The sequence below is a fragment of the Squalius cephalus genome, assembly GCF_949319135.1.
Source record: "Squalius cephalus genome assembly, chromosome: 5".
NCBI classification, from domain to species: domain Eukaryota; kingdom Metazoa; phylum Chordata; class Actinopteri; order Cypriniformes; family Leuciscidae; genus Squalius; species Squalius cephalus.
Genome location: NC_137126.1, coordinates 28,096,593 through 28,120,314, shown reverse-complemented (window position 1 = coordinate 28,120,314; position 23,722 = coordinate 28,096,593). Strand labels below are relative to the sequence as shown.

Sequence of the window (23,722 nt, the reverse complement as noted above, 5' to 3'; positions counted from 1 at the left end):
GCGATCCTCCCCCTCGAAGAGGCGGGGCCGCCCACCTTTGTCCGACTACCGCCGCGGGATGGAAGACCAAAGCTTCACATCCCTCTAAGCCTTGCCGCGCTACTTCCGCCTTCGCTGGTTGCGCTTACGCCGCCGCCGGGCAAGCAGCGTCGGCGCTTCATATGATGGCTGTGCTACAAGTCTTCCAGGCCAAACTTCTCCGTTCCCTGGACGAGTCTGGTCCTGATTCGGACGCTTTTAAGGATTTACGCAGCGCCACTGACCTGGCCCTGCAAGCGACGAAATCCACAGCCCAAGCCATAGGCAGAAGCATGGCCAACCTGACGGTGCTTGAGCGGCACCTTTGGTTGAACTTGATAGACATGAAGGGCTGCTTTCTTGGACTCTCCCGTCTCTACTTCCGGCCTCTTCGGTCTGGCTGTCATGAGCTTTTCTGAGCGCTACACCGAGGCACAGAAGGCATCACAGGCGATGCGCCACTTCCTCCCCAAGCGCTCCAGCTCGCGTCAAGTCACCAGAACAGGAGGAAGCCTCCTCCTCAGCAACCCAAGTCAGCACCGCCGGTCACCCAGCCCCGCCCAGCGGCTGAAGTCCATCGCCGCTCCCGCTCTGCTAGACGCGCTCCGTTCCCGGAGAGGCGGGGACCCCGACCAAAGACCCCGAGCCGCGTAAGCCTTCCTAGCTACAGGGAGAAAAAGAGAGAACTCGAGTCCCGCCGAGGCCGGACCGATCTCTCTAAAAATCCCCAGACATTTCCCAGCTCCCTCACAGGTGGCTGGAAATGTACAGTCAGCAGCAAACGAGTCTGCTGCACAGCACGCTCGCCTGCAGACAAACGCCGTTTTTACGGCGACACAAATAAATCAAGAAAAGAGCTCTTTTCCTCATGTGTCATATGTAGGTCATTTGCCCGCTATAAAGTTCGCACACCTGCACATAAGCACTATCCCCACAGTTACCAATTCGCCACCACAGGCTGCGAATTTAACAAATGTAGAAGGTGCGCCCGTCACAAGGTCCGCACCTCCACACACAAGCACTGTGCATGCAGTCTCAAGCACTGTACAGGCAATCTCAAAACCCCCGCCAGCTCATGCTGTTCATGTAGTTCGGGTGCCCAGTATAACGCGTGCGCCCCTACACACAAGCACTTCCAACATGGTGTCATCTTTTTCCCCTGCCAGGGAAGAAAGGGTAATGAACATAGACTGTGTGCCCACTGCTATCGACGCACCGCTATGTGTGAAAACCCACACTATAAATGCTATAGAGGGCTCACGCTCACTAAAGTGTGCGCCTCTGCATGAGCGCCATTCACACGGGTGGGGAAACACTAGACAATCAGTTGGCCGGGCCCTTATCTCACAGCGACCCGAGCCCTGTACTCATTCAACCCCTAGCTATGAGGGCCAAAGCCTGGGAGGCTATCCCCGACATATCGTCTTGGGTGTTGAACATAATAAAATGAGGTTACTCGCTCCAGTTTGCTCGCAGACCTCCGCGCTTTCATGCCAAGGTCGAGACAACGGTCGGACAGGGCGTGGCCCATGTTCTCCGTATCGAAGTGTCAAAACTGTTGAGAAAAGGGGCTGTCGAAACAGTCCCTATGTCACAGAGCGAGTCGGGCTTTTACAGACGCTACTTCCTCGTCCCCAAAAAGGATGGCGGTCTCAGACCCATCCTAGATCTCAGACTCCTGAAAAAAGCGCTTATGACACGCCCATTCAGGATGCTAACAACCAAACAAATTCTCGCGCATATTCGCCCAGGGGATTGGTTCTTCTCTGTAGATCTGATGGACGCCTATTTTCACATACAAATAGCGCCCCATCACAGACCCTTCCTGAGGTTCGCATTCGAAGGACAGGCTTATCAGTACACAGTACTACCCTTTGGCCTGTCTCTAGCGCCCCGTACCTTCATGAAGTGTATGGACGCAGCGCTCGCTCCCCTGAGACAGCGGGGAGTGCAAGTGTTGAACTACCTCGACAATTGGCTCATCATAGCCCAATCGGAGGAGTTATTAATAACTCGCAGAGCTTGGCTCTTCGAGCACTTAGAAAGTCTGGGCCCCAGGGTCAATTTTTCAAAGAGCATACTATCTCCCAGCCGGAAGATCTCCTTTCTGGGTATAGAAATAGACTCGGTGCGCATGAGAGCACGCCTCACAGAGGCGCACGCGCTTTCGGTCCGATACCTTGCGCCATCGTTCAAGGCGGGCGCTCGCGCTCCCCTCAAGAAATTCCAGATGCTGGGTCTCATGGCTTCGGCCTTACCAGTACTCCAGCTAGGACTGCTGCGAATGCGTCCTCTTCAACGCTAGCTAATACCACGGGTTCCAGCTCACGTGTGGCGATCTGGCCACTTGCAAATCAGGGCGAGTCACGGCTGCATCAAAGCCCTGACCCCCTGGAAAGTGACCGATTGGTATCGGTCTGGTGTGAGACTGGGTGTGATTTCAAGGAGAAAGACAGATGCCTCCAGCTTAGGCTGGGGGGGGCCCTTTACGAGGGCAGGCCCGTTTCTGGTCTGGTCAGACCCAGAGAACCGCCTACATATAAACTGTCTAGAGATGAGGGCGGTAGCCTTGTCTTTGAGAGCCTTTTTCCCATACTTAAAAGACCACCTCGTCCTGGTCCAGACGGACAACAGGTCACAAGTCACACAACCTGCACTACATGGCCGAGAATCTCATTCTTTGGTCCCAGCACAACCTGCGCTCACTAAGGGCGACGCATGTACCAGGCGTTCTGAACCAGGGTGCGGATATGTTATCCAGACGCAACGTTCTCCCAGGAGAATGGTCTCTTCACCCACAATCGGTTCAGCTGTTATGGGATGCCTTTGGCAGGGCGGAGGTCGATCTCTTCGCCTCAGAAGACAACGCTCACTGCCTAATATTTTTTACAAAGAACAGGGACGCGCTCACCCACGATTGGCCGAGCTGCCCTCTGTACGCATTCCCCCCTGTCACGATGCTACCACAGGTCATCAAGAGGATCAGGGAATGCAGGTGTGCAGTGCTGTTAATAGCCCCCCTCTGGAAAACCCAGTGTTGGTACCCAGAGCTCTTACAATGCTGGAAACAGCCCCTTGGCCGATTCCCCTGAGGAGAGACCTCCTCACACAGACGAAGGGAGCGATTTCGCACCCCCGTCCAGCTTTATGGGCCCTCCATGCATGGCCCCTCAACGGGTACCCGGGCATCTCCCGGATAAGGTGCTGAAGACCAACGAGGCGCCTGTATGCTCAGGCGCCTGTATGCCCCGTCCGTGCCTATCTGGGATCTCTCTAAGGTTCTGGAGGCCATGAAGAGTCCACCCTTCGAGCCGCTTCAGTCAGTGGACCTGAAGGCGCTCTTGCTCAAGACTGCTTTTCTGCTGGCACTCGCCTCAGTCAAGCGGGTAGGTGACCTACAAGCGCTATCCATAAGCGCTTCCTGCCTAGAATTCGGGCCAAACGACTCCAAGGTCGTTCTTAAACCGAGTCACGGTTATGTCCCTAAAGTGCTCTCTACTCCATTCAGAGCGCAGGTCATTTCCCTAGCTGCTCTCTCCTCGCCAGACGATGAGAGTGACGCGCATTTACTCTGCCCTGTAAGAGCTCTCAGAATTTATCTGGAGCACTCTGCCCCGTTTAGGCAGTCAGAGCAGCTCTTTATATGCTTTGGCGGTCGCACTAAAGGTTTGGCTGCTACAAAGCAAAGACTGTCGCGCTGGATAGTAGATGCTATCGCGCTAGCTTACAAATCCAAGGGCCTTCCTTGCCCCTTGGGTGTCAGAGCTCACTCCACAAGAGGCATGGCCTCTTCGTGGGCCTGGTCCAGTGGAATACCCATTGAGGACATTTGTGCGGCGGCTGGCTGGGCCTCGCCGTCCACATTTGTAAAGTTTTATAACTTGGAGGTACCCGCCTTACAGGCCAAGGTTATCTCAGTATAAAAAGTGTTAAGCACCCCCACGATATCTTAGGGTTCATACACACCTGGCGTCGCTTTAGCTGGCCACTATGTATCCCTTGTACCATGAACTAAGGTTCCTAGTTATCCAATATTTGAAGCCCGTTCTTCACCTGCTTATATTAGGATTATGCTTCTCTGTGATTCATACATATGCTTGGTCACGGTAAAGCGAAGTCAGCACGCACGGCATTTTGCAAGGGGTTCCCATAGTGTAAGCTAGCCTTACGCAATACGAGAGACCTCTCGAAAGGGAACTACTTGGTTACTAACGTAACCTCAGTTCCCTGAGATGAGGGAACGAGTATTGTGTAGCCTGCCGTGCTACTGTGCTTGGATCAGGGGTCGCTTCAGTCGTTTAAACCTGAAGTACCTAGGCGAGTCTCGCCAATAGCCTCTGACCACGCCCATACTGGCGGGCTATGACGCGCTCCGATTGGTTCTCGCGTCAGAGCCGCCTCGCCATAGGTTCGTGCAGTTGCCGCAGCACAGCCAATGACCGCTCTCACGCTCAGTTGTGCTCGCAGTGCAGCTGCAATGCATTTTAAAAGTGTAACTTAAGTATTCTCGAGGAAAGGAGGTTTTCCCATAGCGTAAGCTAGCTTACGCAATACTCGTTGCCTCATCTCAGGGAACTGAGGTTACATTAGTAACCAAGTACATTTTGAACAATGGAAACATTCATCACATCAGTTGGTTCATCAACTCCTCAGTTCACTAAATATCAGTTGGAGTTTGCGTCTTTCAGGAGGGCCTACTTAATTATTGAGCATTTTTTATGCTATGGTCCAAGTAAAACTAAATTTTAACATATAAACTGACAATTTACTAAGACCGATGGTTCTTATTTTTTTCCTTCTCTACTTAATTTTTTTAACAATATTCCCATGTCTTTTGTAATAACCATTTTAATCCACCCTTGATGGGAAAACAATAGCACATGAGCAAGTGTTAACAATGGATGCATTATATGATGTTCTGTCATTTTAGATGTGTTATCTCACTAGATGTTATCAAAATTAACATGAGGTTGACAGCCTCGAGTCATATACTGTAAGCTAACTCTGTCAACCCTTCACTGAGCAATGACTAACCTCAGGTCATTACTTAAGCCTGTTCATGTTCTTGCCATCTATAAATCACATTTCAATTAATAAGAACGTATTTGTAACGTTACTCTAGTACAGCCTTTTATAGAAATTATTTCTTATATTACACGGGCATATTCGTTTTTTAAACTTTTAGAAGTAACAGGAGATCCACTGCAGTCGCAGAATGAGGCGTTTTGAGCTCTGATTGGTGTTTGCAACGCGACGTCACTTTTCCGCTATTTCCATTTCTAGTAGAATTCAAAATGGCGGATTAACAACAAACGAACGGTTTCGTTTTTGCAACGCAAGAGCTGTGTAAGTCGCTATATAGACTGTTTACAGATGTGTACCTGGTTGCAGCGTCAGCAACATTTTCATTACATCCTCCAGCGGCGTTAAAGCAGTTGACAGCAAAAGGTTGTCTCAGGTTTAAAGGAGGCCCGGAGGACTAGAGGTGTTAGCCATAACGCTAACTTACACAAACAGGCTGTCTTCTCCAACCTGGTGAGCTTCCCACCTAGACGGCTTTTTGGGAGACTGCCGGCGTCTGTGATGCCCACAAATGCTGTCTAGGTAGGCAGCTAGCTAACTTAGGTTAGGAAACAGTCGCAGATTGAGTTATGGAGACACCACCAACAGCAGGTCTATGACTATTGAAAGATAATATTATAACTTATAGAACTAAATAGTGCCATTATGAATCATACACAAACAATGTGTTTTAGTGTGTCTTAGTGTGCAGTGATATTGTCTCATAAAAAGGCAGGGTTTATAATCCAGCATCTTTTAAAGCTGCATTGCATCTTCACCAGTCCTGCATCCTGCTGTCCTCAGTTCAGATCAAGTTGGAGTAAAAAAAAAAAATTCTTATTTTCAGAAATCTTGTCATTAGGTCACATACTTTGTGATATTTGTCAGGTATGCAGGGCCTTCACCCCCAACATTCAGACTAGTATAACCTCTAGAATAGTTTTTTTCTGAAATTGTTATATGTAACTTAGTCCCCCCAATCCTGAATAAATGGTTGCATGATTGAATATACGCCTATACAGTGATCTGAGTTACAGTACATTTCTCTTGTGTTTTAGAGAATTGACATGGCAGACAAAAAAGGGAAATCAGTGGGGGTGAAGAGGACACTAACAAAAAGAGAACAAGAGGAAATGAAGAAAAAGGTAAGTTTTTGTCAGCAAAATGTGTTTGATAGAGTCAATAAACATTCAGCACTTGAGATGATCAGTGCGGACTGTGGAGCCCTGCACATGACATGCAGAAGAAAAAATAGATATCAAATTAGTGGCAAAGTTTTATTAATTAGCTCCCTTGCTTTGGTTTAATTGTGACCGGAATTTACAGTGCAGTAAGCCATTTCTGAGAAACACTGTTGATTTGAAATCAACCCCAACAAACACACTCCTCCCTTCATTGCTCCGCCCCCCAAATGCACAAACACACAATGCAAGAGTGGATGTCTCTTTATCATAGCTGAAGTGAAGCAAAATAATGTTTTGTAAAAAAAATAAAGCGAAGATGATGAACAAGCAGCAAGGAAGAACAAAAAATGAACATACAATACACAAGAGTAGGCTTTACAAGCAAGAGTTCGTTGTTGGTCACCAGCAGCACACCAGCTCCAGGCAAACACTGACACTCAAAACGGTCCTGTTACTATACCTAACATTACAACAACAGCATATCTTAGTTCAGTACTCACCAATGTTACTCACTTATGGAGCAGAAAAAAACACAGCCTCTGTGTCCATTTCAGGCCTTCCTGAACGTCTCTCCAGAGCTGGAAAGCTTTTCTAATATTAACGTGGGTTCTAAAGCTCATATCTGATCATAACCCTTCATTTTCTAGTGATAGTCCTCTGACCTTTTGTAATATCTCTCAGCGATCTCCCTTTTTACTGTCTCTTTCTTCATATATCCGTCTTGCTCTTTCTCTCTACTCCACCATCATAAGTGTATACGCCCTACTGCTGATTAGTATTGTGGTGCTCGGTCCGATCCACGTTCAACAGCGTTTCTCAGAAATCGATAACTATACCTTTAACTAAATTAAAACAAGGAAATGAATTGGTACAACGTCACCATGATTTAGCCAAAACAAGGGAGCAAATATGTGAATGAATTCTTAATTTTTGTCCACAATATCTTGTCCCCCCAACACCGCATGTCATGTGCGGCTCTGTAGGCCAGAGTAGTAGTGCTTAGTTAAAAAAAAAAAAGATTATTGATAGGAAATACAGTATTTTTATTTAAAAATATACCCAGCATCTGTTTGTCTCACTGTTTCCAGGAGGAGGAGAAAGCTGCTGAAGTCTTTGAGGAATTTTTAGCTTCTTTTGACACTAACGACAAAAGTGGAGTGAAGACATTTGTACGAGGAGGCATTGTCAATGCAACTAAAGGTGAGCTGTCGTGCATTTCTGCAAGTCTCTGATCCGTATTCAGTATTATACTAGTATCTATTAATATTTTGTATTAGCCTTTATTATATTCAGTTTTCATTTGTTTAACTTTTAATCATTTTAAGTGCTTTTGCCATATTTTTCTATATTTATTTTTAGCTTTAATTTATTTTTATCTGAGAAATAAGAAAAAAAAATAGTTTTTAGTAATTTTAGTATTTTAACTTCAACTTATTTTGATTCAGTTAGGCAACAAAATATCTCATTTTCATTTAAGTTCTTTTACTCTTCAAGTTTTTTTCTAATACTTATATTAGGTTAATTTCAATTACTGGAAGATATTTTTAATAGTTTTAGTTAACAATAGCAACACTGCTCAGATTTCTGAAATATAAAATATGTTCTCTACTGTTACTGTAAGTCTCTTCATTGGGTGTTTGAGCATGTGTGTCTCTAGATATCAGTAGTTTGAAATGGTAAACCAGTGTAACCATAGTTACTGACTCCTTGAACCTTTAAAGGGTTAGTTCACCCTCAGTAATTACTCACCCTCATGTTGTTTCAACCCCGTAAGACTTTCGTTCATCTTCGAAACACAAATTAAGATATTTTTGATGCAATCTGAGAGCTGGCTCACTCCTTCATAGGCTGCTAGGTAATTGCATCTGCCAGCCCATAAAAGTTAGTAAAGACATTGTTAAAATAGTCCACATGACTACAGTGGCTCAACCTTAAGTTTATCAAGGGACAAGAATACTTTTTGTGCACAAAAAAACCCCAAATAACGACTTTCTGAACTATTCATTTTGTTCCGTGTGGGCCTCTGAGTGAGTTCTCGAGAGCGCCACGACACATGCGCGAGAACTGAGAAGATGACACGCTCACGATCATTTGATGGGAAAGTGTGAAAGGTAAGCCATTCATTTTGCGGCATTGGTAAGGCACTTTTACGTTTTCTCGTTGGTTTCTCACGATTCGGACATCCAGGAAATTCACACTTTAGAACCATTTTAAACACTACATCGAGACCCATCTGCGTCATCTTCTCAGTTCTCGCGCATGCGTTGTGGCGCTCTCGTGAACTCACATCAGAGGCCCACACGGAAGAAAATGAATAGTTGAATAGAGCCGTTATTTTTTTATTTATTTTTGCGCACAAAAAGTATTCTCGTCGCTTGATAAAATTAAGGTTGAGCCACTGTTGTCACTTGGACTATTTTAACAATGTCTTTACTAACTTTTCTGGGTTGGCAGATGATATTACATAGAAACCTATGAAGGAGTGAGAAAGCTCTCAGATTTCATCAAAAATATCTTAATTTGTATTTCGAAGATGAACGAAAGTCTTACGTGGTTGGAACAACATGAGGGTGAGTAATTACTGACAGAATTTTGGGTGAATTAAAGCTGACTTTGTGTTTTAGTATGATGCTTATATGTTGATTGCAAGAAAAAGCTAAGAGTTGTGGGCTACTAAAAATTATAGATCCAAGCTGTTAGTTAAAATGGAAGAAGGAGAGAGTTATGATTGTGTGTGTTTGTTGTTCACCTCTCAGAGGAAGAAGCCGCAGAGGTGAAGAAGAGCAAACTCTACAGACCCGCCTCTAAATTCAATTCTCCACCTCAGAATGCCTCACCTGTTCAACCTACAGAAGTTAAAAAAGCTGTAAGTGAGCTTCTGTCTACTGTAATCAGATGAGCTTAATATCCTCCATATTGAGAGGTAAGATTTAGTCAGAAGAAACAAGATGAGAAGATCATCATAATCAGTATAGATTACAAGATCCATTTTGCTGTAAATTACAAAATACAATATTTAGCATAACATCATTGTTGTTTTTCCATTCTAGGCAGCTAAAAAGAAAACAGAGGAGAAGAAGAAGAGTAATCTGGAGCTTTTTAAAGAGGAATTAAAACAGTCAGTGTTTCTTTCATTGTTTTACTTCCTTTTTTCTGTCTTGGTCATCTCAAACAAAAAGCCAAGGAAATGTATATCTCTCTCCATTAACGAAAATTTCACTTTATCTGTTTCCTAAATGCATGATGTTATTGTGATCGATTCATCAATGTTTCATTCATTACTGGAACATCTGGTGAAAACGACTTCTCTCTGGTGACAGACTTCAATCATTTAGTCTGCTTAAACCCTGCCACTCCACAATCGACCACAAGCTCACATTAATTTATTTAGCTCAATGCCCATATCTCAAAATCCAATCAACAACCGATGCTCGCTACTTCCATTCCATTGTGACTTTAAAGAGTGTTACAAAATTTAAGCTAAAAAGCGTTCTGTCTTTATTCAATCTGCTATTCAGAATACAGGAGGAAAGAGAGGAGCGATACAAAAGAAAGAAAGGGGACTCTGGAGGATTGTACCCAGATCTGGATTTACCTCTGACACGAAGATCAAGTAATTCTGACAAACGTACACCACATGTTTCACTTTACAAACCCAGTGGAAGCCTAAAACCTTTTTATGTATTTTATTTGCAGTATTTGATGATGATCCTGCAGTGCCAAACACAACAAACCTGTACATCGGCTGCATCAACCCCAAGGTGAGAAGAGACCACAGCATTTTGTCTGCTGACTGGTCACATGGTTACTTTAACAGACTGCATAACAGTGACCAGATGGCAGTCTTGTAATTACACAGGTGTGTTATACTTATATACTAAGCTTTTACTCTCATTAGATGACAGAGGAGATGCTCTGTAAGGAGTTTGGAAAATATGGTCCTCTGGCCAGTGTAAAGATCATGTGGCCTCGCACTGATGAGGAGAGAACGAGAGTCACAAACCGTGGTTTTGTTGCTTTCATGACACGGAAAGATGCAGAGCGTGCTCTGGCTGCGCTGGACGGTGAGACATCCTCAATCCTCAAACCAGTGTAAATGGAACATCAGGCTGCCACCTGCAAAAGAGGTACTTGGACAGTTTTGACCTTTGAGCTCTGGTGTCTGTGTATTGCAGGTAAAACAGTAATGGGTTTTGAAATGAAACTGGGTTGGGGGAAGGCAGTACGTATTCCTCCGCAACCTCTTTACACCCCAATCGGGGTGCTGAAGACCACTGCCCCCCCTCCACCCTCTGGACTGCCATTCAACGCCCAACCCAGAGACCGCTTCAGAAATGACTTCACCAAACCACGCAGTCGCTCACAGGAAGACTTTTACAAGGTAACCACACACACACTGTCTCCTGGTGTAGTAGAGTTTGGTATGCTGAAGTCAAGTTCTTTATTAAAGTTTTTTTCTGCTGGAAAAGTATTCTGGGAGCATGAATCGTTACTGTGTAAACAAAAGTTTTATCATTAAATGATAAAAAGTAGCCAAAGAAAATTTTGATTTCTGTCCGGTGGTTTTAGGTTGATACAAAAGATCATGGCTGAGTATTAAGATAGATAGATAGATAGATATATATATAGATAGATAGACTAGTTACATTTTGGAATCTAAATGGAATCAAAAATCATTTTAGATCAAATATTGTGGGTGTTATTTTTCTTAAAACATCAGACTACTGCCGTTCAAAAGTTTGCGGGTGGTACGATTTTTTAAAAAAAAGTCTCTTATGCTCATTAAGGCTGCATTTATTTGGGCAAAAATACAGTTAAAAAAAATTATATTGTAAAATATTATTATACTTTGAAATGACGGTTTTCTATTTTAATATATTTTGAAATATAATTTATATCTGTGATGGCAAAGCTGAGTTTTCAGCATCTTTACTGTCACATGATCCTTCAGAAATCATTCTAATATGCTGATTTGCAGCTCAAACATTTCTTATTATTATCAATGTTGAAAACCTTGTATAATATTATAAACCACTTTACTGTCACTTTAGATCAAAACATTTTTTTGTGGCCCTGCTGAATAAAATAATATTCAAAAGTGACCCCAAACTTTTGAACGACAGTATATATTATATATAGAGAAATGTGATGGAATCATCATATAGCTGCACTGTCAGAGAAACTTTGAAAAACAGAGAAAGTTACAAAATCAACGAATTCACACTGTTGTGGGAACAATTTAGCCTAATTTAAGTTGCTTGATTTGACTCGTATACATTACTGTGCAAAAGTCTTAGGCATGTTAGTATTTTCACCAGAAAAAAAAAAAAATTGGTTTTAGGCCAGTTATCTTTTGCTGTAATGTGTTAGTAGGAAATATCAGTTTACATTTCCAGACATTCCTTTTGCTAAAAGGATTATTAATTGTGGATTATTACAATTAATGGCAAAAGGAATGTCTGGAAATGTGAACTGATATTTCCTACTGACACTACAGCAAAAGATATAAATAACTGGCTTAAAACCCCTTTTTTTGGGTGAAAATACTAATGTGTCTTAGTCTTTTGCACAGTAATGTATGTATATTGTACCAGACAAAGAATCACAAGCAGATTAAACCAGGAATCTGTAGAGAAATAATGTTGGTCAGTTGTAAATTCATTGATGTTCATTAGCCTGGGGGACATCCTGTGTAACAAGAGACCCTTCATTCTTACCAGCCTGTCTAGCTTCTTAGACTTACAGATTCTGTTGAAGCTGATTGGCTGGTCTCTACAGGTCAAATTTCTATTTGTATGTCAGAGATGAGTAATTAATTATGTCAAATCCAAACCTTCCAAGTCTTTTATAGCATCACTGGCAGCAACAAAGCAAAAAAAAACAAAAATCGGTAGGTTCAACATGGGGAACAATATTCAATTCTCTTAAGTTTATTTGGGTTTATATAATATTGCAATTGTATCTTTGTGAGGACTCATTTTTATTAATTTGTCTGTGGGCAGTTTAAATGAATAAGCTTTAAACTGGAATAATAATAAAAAAAAGCCAATAACCTTAGTGAAGCCATACAGGTTGGAGGAAGCAAAGTGTAAAATACACAGAATGTCCCCCAGACAGAGCCAGAAACAGCGGTGAGATGAACTCGTCTGTTTGCGGAGCATGTTTCCAGAGGTTTAGCTGCTGCTGCTGATATTAATCATGAATATTCTGCAGTTTGTTTAAATATAAACTCACTGTATTTTTGTATCTTCATCATTTGGTTTGACGTCATGAACAGACTCTGTCCGAGGCCGTAGTGACAGTGGTAATCCCCCCAGAAAGGTACACATTCTCTGTCCATTTATTAAAACACCATTGCCACTGAAACACACACAAACACACTCACCTGTAGACTGACGCCTACATCACAGTGGTTAGATCATCGGAAAGATACTGTTATACATCGCTGATCTTAGAGCGTAACCAAGGCAATCACTCAGATGCTTCCAGATACATATACATGCTTAGAGCTTACCCATCTTGAGCAACATCAGCAACTTCACCATTCTGTTAATACAGTTGCGGTTTAAACAACATAAATAATTTTATACCCAGTAATTGCTACTGTGAAAATGTGTAGAATGTCACAAAGTGGCCTTTCTGTGAACCTCAGGAGTTAATATTATACCAAAACACACTCCCTAAACGGTCTCATAGGGCCATGGTAACATCAGAAAGCAATCTGATTTGGAGTGGACAGAAAATTCTGAGCAAAATACAAGTTTCAAACTGCCAGACAGTGAAAATGAAAGAAGAAAAAGATAGAACTGACATGGTAAGGCTGTAAGGACTATATGGAGTGATTGAGAAAGGTGGGGGAGAGAAGAGAGTGCCCTTGTTCATTCTCTCATCCATCTATTTTGTGGCTGATAGGAACCTGCTGGGCTTGATACACAGAATGATTGAGTTTGTGGTAAGAGAGGGTCCCATGTTTGAAGCCATCATCATGAACCGGGAAAAGAACAACCCTGAATTCAGGTATGTGTGGAGTGTTCTGCTTGTTATAGAATATTTGATCTTTTATTATACTTGGATAGCTTGCATTGTTTTGTATCTATTCATCATCTTCACCTTTCAGTCAAAATCATTTACTCGCCCTCATGTCTTCTGAACAAGTATGACTTTCTTTTTACCCTAAATCACAAAAGCAGACATTAGGCAGGATGTTCATGCTTCTCTTTTTCATTCAGTGTGAATGGTAACAGGATGACATGAAGCAGTCTATATGACTTGTGCGCTTTATTCAAATATTCCAAAGCCACATGATATTGAAGTTCAGAAGTGTTTACTGTCTCATTAGTGCAATTTAATATGCACATATTTCAATTTTATGAGAACCAATAACATTTGGCATCATTGATGTCACCCAGAGCGGAGCAGCCCTATATGCATACTACGCAAGTTGCTTAGGGGCCTGCAAATTACTATCAATAATTAAATTTGTACTATTTAAAATGTGAATTCTTGATATTAAGAATGTACTTTTTCTAGTAATAATGTCTATTTCTGATATCAGGAATTACATTTTCACTAGTACTAGTAAAGGAGGGAGGATTGTAGTGGGAGCACTGGGGTGTCAGGTGTGACTTTGTGGCAATGGCTAATGGTTTGCATGGCTCACTGGTCAGGTAGGAGGGCCCCTTAACAGAATTTTGCTTAGGGCCCAGGGGAGGTCAGGATCGGGTCTGATGTCACCCACCATTCACTTTTTTGGAAAAGAGCAGCATTGACATTCTGCTAAATATCTCTTTTTTTGCTCCATGGAAGAAAGACTGTTATTCAGGTTTAGAACATGAGGGTGAGTAAATGATGACAGAATTTTTAGAAATTTAATTTATTCAAATTTTTGGTTAAATAATTTTTAAAGTCCTCTGAATGCCATATCCAACCCTGGTCTGGTTAATGTTTCAGGTTTTTGTTTGATAATAAGACTCAGGAGCATGTGTACTACAGATGGAAGCTCTACTCCATTCTACAGGTAAATGAGCTACTGCTTCAAAGATAAATTATGCCATGTTTGCATATCTATATGAAAACGGTTATACACTGTTTCCCTGTGTGTCTGTCCTTCTCTAAGGGAGAAAACCCAAATAAATGGAGAACGTCCCCTTTCAGAATGTTTAGGGGCGGCTCTCTTTGGAAGCCCCCTCTCCTTAACCCATATCTCCATGGCGATGAGGAAATAGAAGAGATCTCCTTCCCTTCTCAAGAGGAAGAGCTAAAGAAAGGGCAACTGAAGGCAGAGTAAGGATGTGTTCCAAAAATAGATGTAGTAGGCCGTCTCTCTTTTCTTTTGCACATTTTTACTTTGAAGTAAAATGCACATAGGCCTGTGGCCACATTCTTTTGGCCCCGTAATGCATGTACATGTTGAATGTGTGTGTTACGTCTCAGGCACAGAGAGCGGTTGGAAGCCCTGCTGAGAGGACTGACTCCTCGCAGAGATGAAATCGGTGATGCAATGCTGTTCTGCCTAGAGAGAGCGGAGGCTGCTGAGGAGGTCGTCTCCTGCATCACTGAATCTCTGTCTATAGTGCACACACCACTGCAGAAGAAGGTACACACACATTTACAGTAGTACACAGTTGGAGTTCACAGATCACAACTGAAGTTTGTGGCATAGCTAGGGTTGGGTATCAAGTTCGATACTTTTTAGGCACTGACCAAATTGCTCCGAGACCATAGAGTATCAAAAAAATCTCTTGATGTTCGGTAACAAAATTTCAGTACCTAAGGGGTTAATCTCGTCAATGCCAGTTAGCCAATAAGCATGCAGCATGATTGGCTGTGGCGAGGCATCAAGGAAAAACACTAGTTTATGCCTGTCCCAACCCCCATAGATGTAAAAGATGTGGAAAAAATCAAAAGTGTGGCAACATTTCACCAAGCTCGATGCTTACAACACGCAATGCAAAATTTGCGACAAAATAATTTCTGCCAAGACCAGCAACACAACAAATCTGATGAAGCGCTTGACAGTGCACATGTCAAAAGTAACCTAATGATTATGAATGTGTCTGGAAAAATTAGCAAGGAGACATTTTAATTGTTTATTAATAAACTAGTGTTTTCTGAGTGTTGGCTGCAAAGATGAAGTTGATGTTGCTGACTCGTCATCTCCGCAGTATAGTGAATGCGCACACGCATTTATATAGAGAGAAATGCACCTTTCATTTGGATTACATAATCAGAGAAAATTTGTTTTCGATTCGAATTGGTTCATTTAAAAGTAAACATTTCAAGCTTTCTATATGCCTATTTCTCATGTCTGTGAGGCAAGTAGCCTATACTCTGAGTTTCGGTTAATTTGTGACATGCTCCAGTTCTTCTTGCAGTCGAAGATGGAGCAACTTTCTGCTCTTAAGTTTATTGCGGCAAGCTTTATGCGTGTGCTTGAGTGCGAATCATATATTCCACCTCACAGTGGCCTAAATGAGTCTTTGAGTCTGTAAAAGTCAAACTGAGAAAAAAATAAACCAACAGTTTTTTTAGGTAATATGTAATTTCATAAAATTGTTATCGTAAAAAGTATCGTTCTGGAACCGGTATCGAAGTCAAGGTATTGGTATTGGTATTGATATCGAAAATTTTTGAACGATACCCAGCCCTAGGCATAGCCCTTTTTCACACTTTTGGACATTTTGTCTGATGTCTTGTGTATTGCAGATTGCCAGACTTTACCTGATATCTGACATCCTCTACAACTCCTGTGCCAAAGTGGCCAATGCATCATATTACCGCAAATTGTGAGTCAGTGGTGCAAAATGTAAATGTTTGATATGTTATGTTTTCTTTCTTTTTCTTTTTTTTTTTTTTTTTTTTTTTTTTTTTTTTTTTTGCATTTTTGAAATTGCTTTGGACCTACAACATTGACATGATTAAGGTTTCTTGTGTCCTAAAGTTGGCATGAAATGGAAAATCAAACTATTTTCTGAATGCATGTAATTGATCTTATTGCGAACCATTCATCCATGCATGATTCTTTTTTTTTACCATGTAATTTTTAATCAAACTGTCATATTTTCCGGTGAAACAACAAACTTCTCTCTGATCACATATACCGGACTTCTCCAATCATTTAGTCAACTTAGGCTGCCCCTTTCTTGTGATTAACAGCAAACTTGCATTCAGATCTCCCTCCATCCAATCAACATCCAGTGGATTGAAGTCCCCACTACACTTTTTTTTCTGTTTCACTTGAATGTACGTCACAATATGGATAAAAGGTCTATCGCTACTTCAGTTACATCGCAACTTGAATGTTGTCTCTAATGAAAAGTGTTTTCTTTTTACTGTGTAATAGTTTTGAGACAAAGCTGCCTCAGATATTTGGAGACATCAGTGAAGCGTATCGGAACATCCAGGCTCGACTCCAGGCAGAGCAGTTTAAGGTGGGAACAGTCTGTTCTTGCTCATTATCTGTCTTGAGCTCTTCCCCTGCAGAGATCTGTGATCCTACTCCCCAACTATAATTCTCTCTTACATCTCTCTCTTTCTCCAGCAAAGGATCATGGGATGTTTTCGTGCGTGGGAGGACTGGGCAGTTTATCCAGACTCCTTCTTGATCCAACTGCAAAATATATTCCTTGGACTCATTAAACCTGGAGAGGAAGTCATTGAAAGAGCAGAGGTGATCTATGGCCAATAAATAAAAAAAATCTATAATTAAACTGAATATGATCTGTATAGTGAACTATGTGTAATATGTTCTGTTCACTAGCCCGAATCTCCTGATCTGGATGGAGCGCCGTTGGATGGTATTCCTCTAGACAAAGTTGAAATTGATGGAACTCCCCTTGATGACCTTGATGGGTCACCTATGACCTGGGATCCATCCTCTATAGATGGTGTACCAGTTGACGACATTGACGGTGTTCCCCTAGGAAACTCAATAGATGATATTGATGGTGTGCCATGTAGGTAGTCAGGCGCTGTGGTCTTTAGATCTTGTTCATTACAATATTGTGGGTGTGTGAATAACTATTTTATTATTATCATTTGTGTTATTGATGGCCTACTTCCTCATCTGAACAAAAATATACAATATTCCTATTGCCTTTGTTGGATCATTGATTTTTATTTAAGATACCTCTATTTCCTTTCTGTGCTTGTTTTTGTGTGTCTGATCCAGTTGATGAGGGCTCAGATAAGACTTTACCCACTGTCGCACTATCCAAATGGGAGAAGGTGGATTCAGAATCCTCAGGTAGACTCCAACACGAAGAGTAATACATGATCATTTTCCACCCTTTTTATTAACTGCTTTTTCCAGACTATCCAGGCTAATATATTGGTTCCTATCAACTGCTGCACACTTTTAAACTGTTCTTATCATTCTTTCAGCCAAGAATGACTCGGATACTGAGATGAATTCAAGGTAAGAGCTTGTCGGATGATATTAATTTTACTTATTCTCTGTGATTAGTGGATGAATCTTTTTTTCACATGATTGGATCATTTCAACAGCCTCATGAAGTCACATGCTTTTTTTTATTACCTTATTTGTGTGAACTATCGATTAAACATTTCCTAAATTGTTTACTTATGGATGTACGTTTGCAAAGTTTAGTAAATCTCTAGGCTATATACATTGATTTATGAAGAGGAAATATTTGAAAATACACCACTCTTTTCAGTTTTGGTGACCTCATTGTTTCCTGCCCTCTCTTTCTCATGCAGTGGCCTAAAGGAGAACAATGGTGATTCTGATATCAGCAGTGATGAAGCTGACAGCCCCAGCAGGTACGAGGGGGCAGAGTTTAAGAGTTCTCTGAAAAACTTTGAGCTGTCTGAAAGCAAAAGAACACGTCTCCGAGAACTGGAGGTTAGTCACTCACTCAGTATTTCATGTCTCGCTCTCTCCCTCCCACACACTCACAGATGGATGTAGCTCTAAAGCTAACTGTGTTCCCAGACACTATAAAAGTGTGTGTGCATATTGCAGGTGAAGGTGATGAATTTCCAGGATGAGTTGGAGTCGGGTAAGCGACAGAGGAAGTCCAGTATGAATCTCCAACAGCAAGTTCAACACTACAGAAACAGACTGCTACAGAAGGTACACACAACTCTCAAACATAATCAATTGCAACAACGGAATATAAGGTTAAAAAAACGGATAATTGTGGTGCTGATGCTGATTTTTCAATACATTGTACTATAATGATATAAAACATATCACATTCAAAGGTTGGAATACACTTGTTTTTTAAAATCGGAACAAATCATCATTCACAAATAAAAACAATGTGTGTTCTAAAATCAACTCAAAATATCAAGCATGTTTGTGTGATATCATCTAACTGGATGTATTCTGAAATCTGAAGCTAAAAAATTGGAGTCTGTACCATCATACACAATAGTTTTTTTTTTCTAAATCTGTTACCTCAAATGTGTAGACTGGCTCTGGCATTCAGAAACTAATGTCAATTCCTCCAGACCTCCAGAATAGGGGCACAAATCTGGGCAAATGTCGTTTAGTGCATTCCAGCCTTGAGACATTTTTTGATGGTACATTTTCTCATCTGACCTTGGCATCAGCCAGGTTTACATGTATTATAGATGCAAAAGCTCAGAATTCTGCTACGTCGTATTTAAAGGGTTAGTTCACCCAAAAATGAAAATTCTGTCAGTAATTACTCACCCTCATGTTGTTCCAACCCCGTAAGACTTTCGTTCATCTTCGGAACACAAATTAAGATATTTTTGATGAAATCTGAGAGCTGGCTCACTCCTTCATAGGCTGCTTAGTGTAACAGCGCAGCGCTTCTGGTTTGTACATCAGAACGTAGGCTCACTGAGCCTACGTTCTGGCGCACAACCCAGAAGCGCTGCGCTGTTACACTGCGTGAACTCACTCAGAGGCCCATAAATAAAGTTGTTATTTATTTATTTATTTATTTATTTTGTGCACAAAAAGTATTCTCGTCGCTTGATAACCCTAGCCCCGTACAGTTAAGTGGAATTCACTATCGTAAATATACCACTGTCAGAATTACAGTGGATAGATGTACATGTGCATTTGTTGACAAGCCAAATGATTTCAAAAGCCAAGAAGAACCATGTTGACTGATAAAGAGAGCAATATTACAACCGTAACAAAAGGAATAACAGAAATGACAGAATTGTTTAGTTTTTCTGAAATACTACTCACATTTTCACATATACATAGTGAGCTAACCGTTTGAATGTGTATGTGGAATTAAATGTTGGTAACACAATAGGCCACATTGCTCATAATATACATTTTGAAATTGACAGTATAGACGCTTACAATCGAACAGAGATAGGTTTGTTGCAAAATTTCAAAGCTTGCATGTTATCCTGAGACAGGACTATTAGATGACTTCACCACAAAACTCTGAGATAAAGACGACACTGATAAAATTATAGCTTAGGTCTTTCAGTAGTGTTCATCTTTGTCAGCTATTTTTTCATTTAGTTTAAGTCTTAGTCCTGTGAAATGTACTTTTTAGTTTTTATCTTATCCTGTCCTGTCCTGTCCTGTTTTAGTTTAAGTTTAAGTCTGGGCATTTTAGTCTAGTTTTAGTCAATGAAAATGTAGTCACATTATGGTTAAATTGAAAGTCATGATTTTACTCAAATAATATAATTATAATTACAACATTGTTGTACTTTTACATATTAGAATTATTGCACTTTCACCTATAAGCACAAATCAAGAGAACGTCAACTCCTGAGTTATTATAGGCTATTTATCATATAAATCACCACACTCTCTGCATATGAAAACTGGTAAAACAAGAAACTTCTCTCAACATGAAAACAGTGAAATTCCTAATAGTAATGTTTTTCACTTAAAACAACAGCAAAGAAGACTGCCACACAGAGGTTGTGTAAGTGCATTTATTCCGCAACCACAATCGCAATCCTAGTTTTGATAGCAGATTAAGACAACACAGACTGACTGAATGACACTTTTAAGCAGAATATCTTAAATGGAGATTGCTAAACTCCAGCTTACATTAAGTAAAACACTGGGCAGAACATTTATCTTATTAAGAGAAAAGCTCTGATTGAAAGCATGAAAGCTTGTAGAGGCTTGTTAAAAACAATCTAACATTTTGTATCCTCTTTTTTTTGGTGTTTTTTTTTTGCTACATTTTTGTATCTTGTTTTTGTTTTTTTGCATGTTGATATAGTCACAGTTATTGTTTAATAACGTCCGTGTTGTCTTGTCATTATCTTGTCTTAGTCATGGAAAAAAAGGTAGTCAACGAACATTTTTCGTCATAGATTTCATATCTTTCATAAATAAAACTGGCGGTGAAATCTACACTGCCATCAGATTTACGTTGTTTTTTCTCCCGTCAGTCATAAGACAGACAATTACAACTTATTTTACTACGTCAGGACTGTATAAACCCTGAATAAGCTCAACATTGAAAATGGTGAATGAGTTTAAGATGTCTGTACTGATAATACTGTTTTGCTGAAGCTATGTTGATGTGGTGTATTGTGTGATGTACTGCTCTAAAGCAATCTGCCCGTTTCGTGGAATTTTGTCCCCGCTGACCAATCTGGCATACTCCCAGAACAGACATTTGGAGAGCGTGGGAAACAAGTCATTTGGCTTATTAGAAGTCAGTGTACCATCAGAATGATTTTGAAACTGATATTTCAAGCCAAGGTAAAAATGTTTAACTCTTTTGCTTTAACTGATAAATCAGTAAATCTGATCAATCTTTCCTTTTTTTTTTTCATCCCTCCTTCTTTAGGAGTTTGACAAGGACGACCAGGAAAAGAAAGACAAATATTCACAGAAACAGAAAGACCGGTCCAAAAAAGACGAGCGGAGAGATAAAGAAGACAGAAGTAAAACACGGGATAAAGAGAAAAGTAGAAAGAGTGAGGACAGAGAAAGGAGTAGAGGAAGGAGTCGAGACAAAGAAGAGAGGAGAGAGAGGTATGCACTCATGACACACACACACACACACACACACGCACACACACACACACACACACACACTTTGTGTCTAATTGTTAATTATGATTATCAAAGTCCCCTTATTTAACCAAAAAAACAAAAAAAAAACATTCCCAGTTGTTAAACCAGGCATGATGTATCAAGTTTCCAACTACAAGTAATTTGTCTGTCCACTCTAAGATCGAAAAACATTTACAGCCAATCAGAACATGCACTACCGTTCAAAAGTTTGGGGTTGGTATGATTTTTTTTAAAATGTTTTTGAAAGCCGTTGTGAAGACTGTTATGCTCACCAAGGCTGCATTTATTTAATCAAAGATACAGTGAAAACAGTAATATTGTTGCGAAATATTATTACATTTTAAAACAACTGTTTACTATTTGAAAATTATTTTAAAAAGTAATTTATCCATGTGATGCCAAAGCTGAATTTTCAGCATCATTACTCTAGTCTTCAGTGTCACATGATCTTTGTAGGATTATTTGATGAAAAATGTAAGTGGCATCCTTTGCTAAATAAAGTATTTATTTCTTTAGAACCCCAAACTTTGAACAGTAGTGTATTTCATTTCTGTGAAGTGGGATTTTGAAGCGGTGCTACACAGAAATTTCCTGATGGTTGTGGTTATGATTTAATTGTTTGTCACTTTGTGTCGTGCTTGTTTACGTCATGGTGTCATGTTCCGTAAGAAGTACATGTGGATTTAACTTGGCCCTTAATTAAGCCTCACTCTTTGTCTTTCATGAAGAACAAAATCTCGATCACCACGGAAGTCAAAACGCTCTCAATCACCATCGCCACAGCACAAATCCTGGAGGTCTTCGTCCCGATCACCACATCGCTCGCACAAAAAGACCAAGAAGAGCAAACACTGAACTCTGACCCTTTGAACCCTGTGACCTCTGCAGTCATCTCTTAACACAGCCTGACGGAGCCTATGAATGGACTGCTCTCGTCACGCACATCAACGTGTTTCTATTCCACAATGCTTTGATTACAGACTGGCTGATTTACAGCTGTTCGTTTGTTTCCAGAACGGTCCTCTGTGTGGCTGCTGCAATCACAACCCTGGGCTTGGCTGAATTTTTCTAAGATGAAGTGTGAACTTGTACAGATCTTATTTTTGTTTTGTAAACCGTTTTATTTGTGTTTTGTTTTAAATCCAGTGTTTAAAAAATGCTGCAAGATGGACCCCTCCGCCTCTAAACTTTACAATAAAAACAATTGTGGAAGGACAGATGTTGGTGTGAACATTATATAAGAAGTTTTCATAAAGCAATTGTTTATAAACATTGTTAAATATATTTAAATGCTTTATTGTAATTCTATAAATGGTGATAGTAGGAAGCTCAGAATAAAACTCTAGCTGCTAGAACAATATTTCCTTCGTAAGATCTAAAAGAGTGTGTATCATTGGCGAAATCAAATATATGAGAGCCTTGGTCAGACCAAAATAGTTTTGAGATCTAAAAGATAAATGTGTAAATGTCCTGCAAAAAGAACACAAGCCGTCAATGTCCTTGTGCTTATAAACAAGAGAATTTAGAATACAACTCGTACTTGTGTTAAGTTGAATGCGCAACAAATTCAAACTTGCGTAGTTGAGAAGGTTTGTGTTCACATGCTTGAGTAGAGCAGGGTTTCTAGATGTTATACCAAAGACCAGCAAATATATTCTTAAAATATAAAGGAAGCTTGAAATGTTTATAAAGATCCATTAATACTGTGTGAGAAAAATAGTAAGAGTGATATTATTAATATATATATGTAATACATGTATATAAATATAATAATATATATACGCACATTTTATATAAACAAAAACTTTAATGTTAGATGTGAGTAATCTCGACTAATCTATTTTACCACTTATGCAATCACAATGTTAGGGTAAAGCATAACAAGTAACGAGTTACGTAATCAGATAACATTTTTTCAAGTAACTAGTAAAGTAACGCATTACTTTTAAATTTAAAATAAAATATGAGTTACTTTTTCAAATAAGTAACGCAAGTTAGTTTGTTTTGCCATTTATTGACTGACAGGTCTCTTGTCGCGATGTTGAGAGAAATCGTGAGTAAGTGCAGAGGCGTTGTGTGCGCTGGGTAAACATGTAGTTCTAGACTAAATGTGCGCATGCATTGACTCATCTCACTGGCACTAAAACAGATTCAATATTCCTCAAAAGGAATAAAATCAGTGAAATGCAAAAATACTACGCAAACCTCCAATAATTAAATGTTAAATAAAACAAATATTTTTATGCATTTAATATCACTTTATTGACCAATGTACTTGCTGCTGCCCTTTGATGAATCAGTTAAACCGTAAACAAATATGACTTTAGATTTTTGTGTTTTTATTGGCCAAGTAAATGTCAAACTTTCCTTTTCTGCATCATAATCTTCTGCAATCCAGAATGACAGCACAGCTCAAAGGTTTGAGCTGCGCCCTCTACTGTACGTGTGAATTTGC

At 40.4% G+C, this 23,722-nt stretch overlaps 1 protein-coding gene across 2 annotated transcripts; it reads left to right on the top strand.

Moving 5' to 3' along the window:
• The first annotated feature begins 5,289 nt into the window (after positions 1-5,289).
• On the top strand, positions 5,290-22,482 carry LOC307159544 (U2 snRNP-associated SURP motif-containing protein). 2 transcript variants are annotated; one of them, XM_079872977.1, is made up of 24 exons: positions 5,290-5,364; positions 6,138-6,224; positions 7,352-7,463; positions 9,020-9,129; positions 9,314-9,381; positions 9,782-9,876; positions 9,960-10,024; positions 10,162-10,327; positions 10,439-10,644; positions 12,541-12,584; positions 13,176-13,280; positions 14,214-14,280; positions 14,380-14,546; positions 14,697-14,859; positions 15,969-16,048; positions 16,606-16,693; positions 16,804-16,932; positions 17,023-17,218; positions 17,434-17,508; positions 17,646-17,679; positions 17,982-18,126; positions 18,247-18,357; positions 21,038-21,225; positions 21,996-22,482. In XM_079872977.1, exons 2-24 carry the CDS (start codon positions 6,147-6,149, stop codon positions 22,120-22,122), a joined length of 2,619 nt encoding a protein of 872 aa, XP_079729103.1. In that variant the 5' UTR covers positions 5,290-5,364; positions 6,138-6,146; the 3' UTR covers positions 22,123-22,482. The 2 variants fall into 2 exon arrangements, with proteins under 2 accessions (XP_079729103.1, XP_079729104.1); XM_079872978.1 differs by having other exon boundaries at positions 5,303-5,622.
• The last annotated feature ends 1,240 nt before the right edge of the window (positions 22,483-23,722 follow it).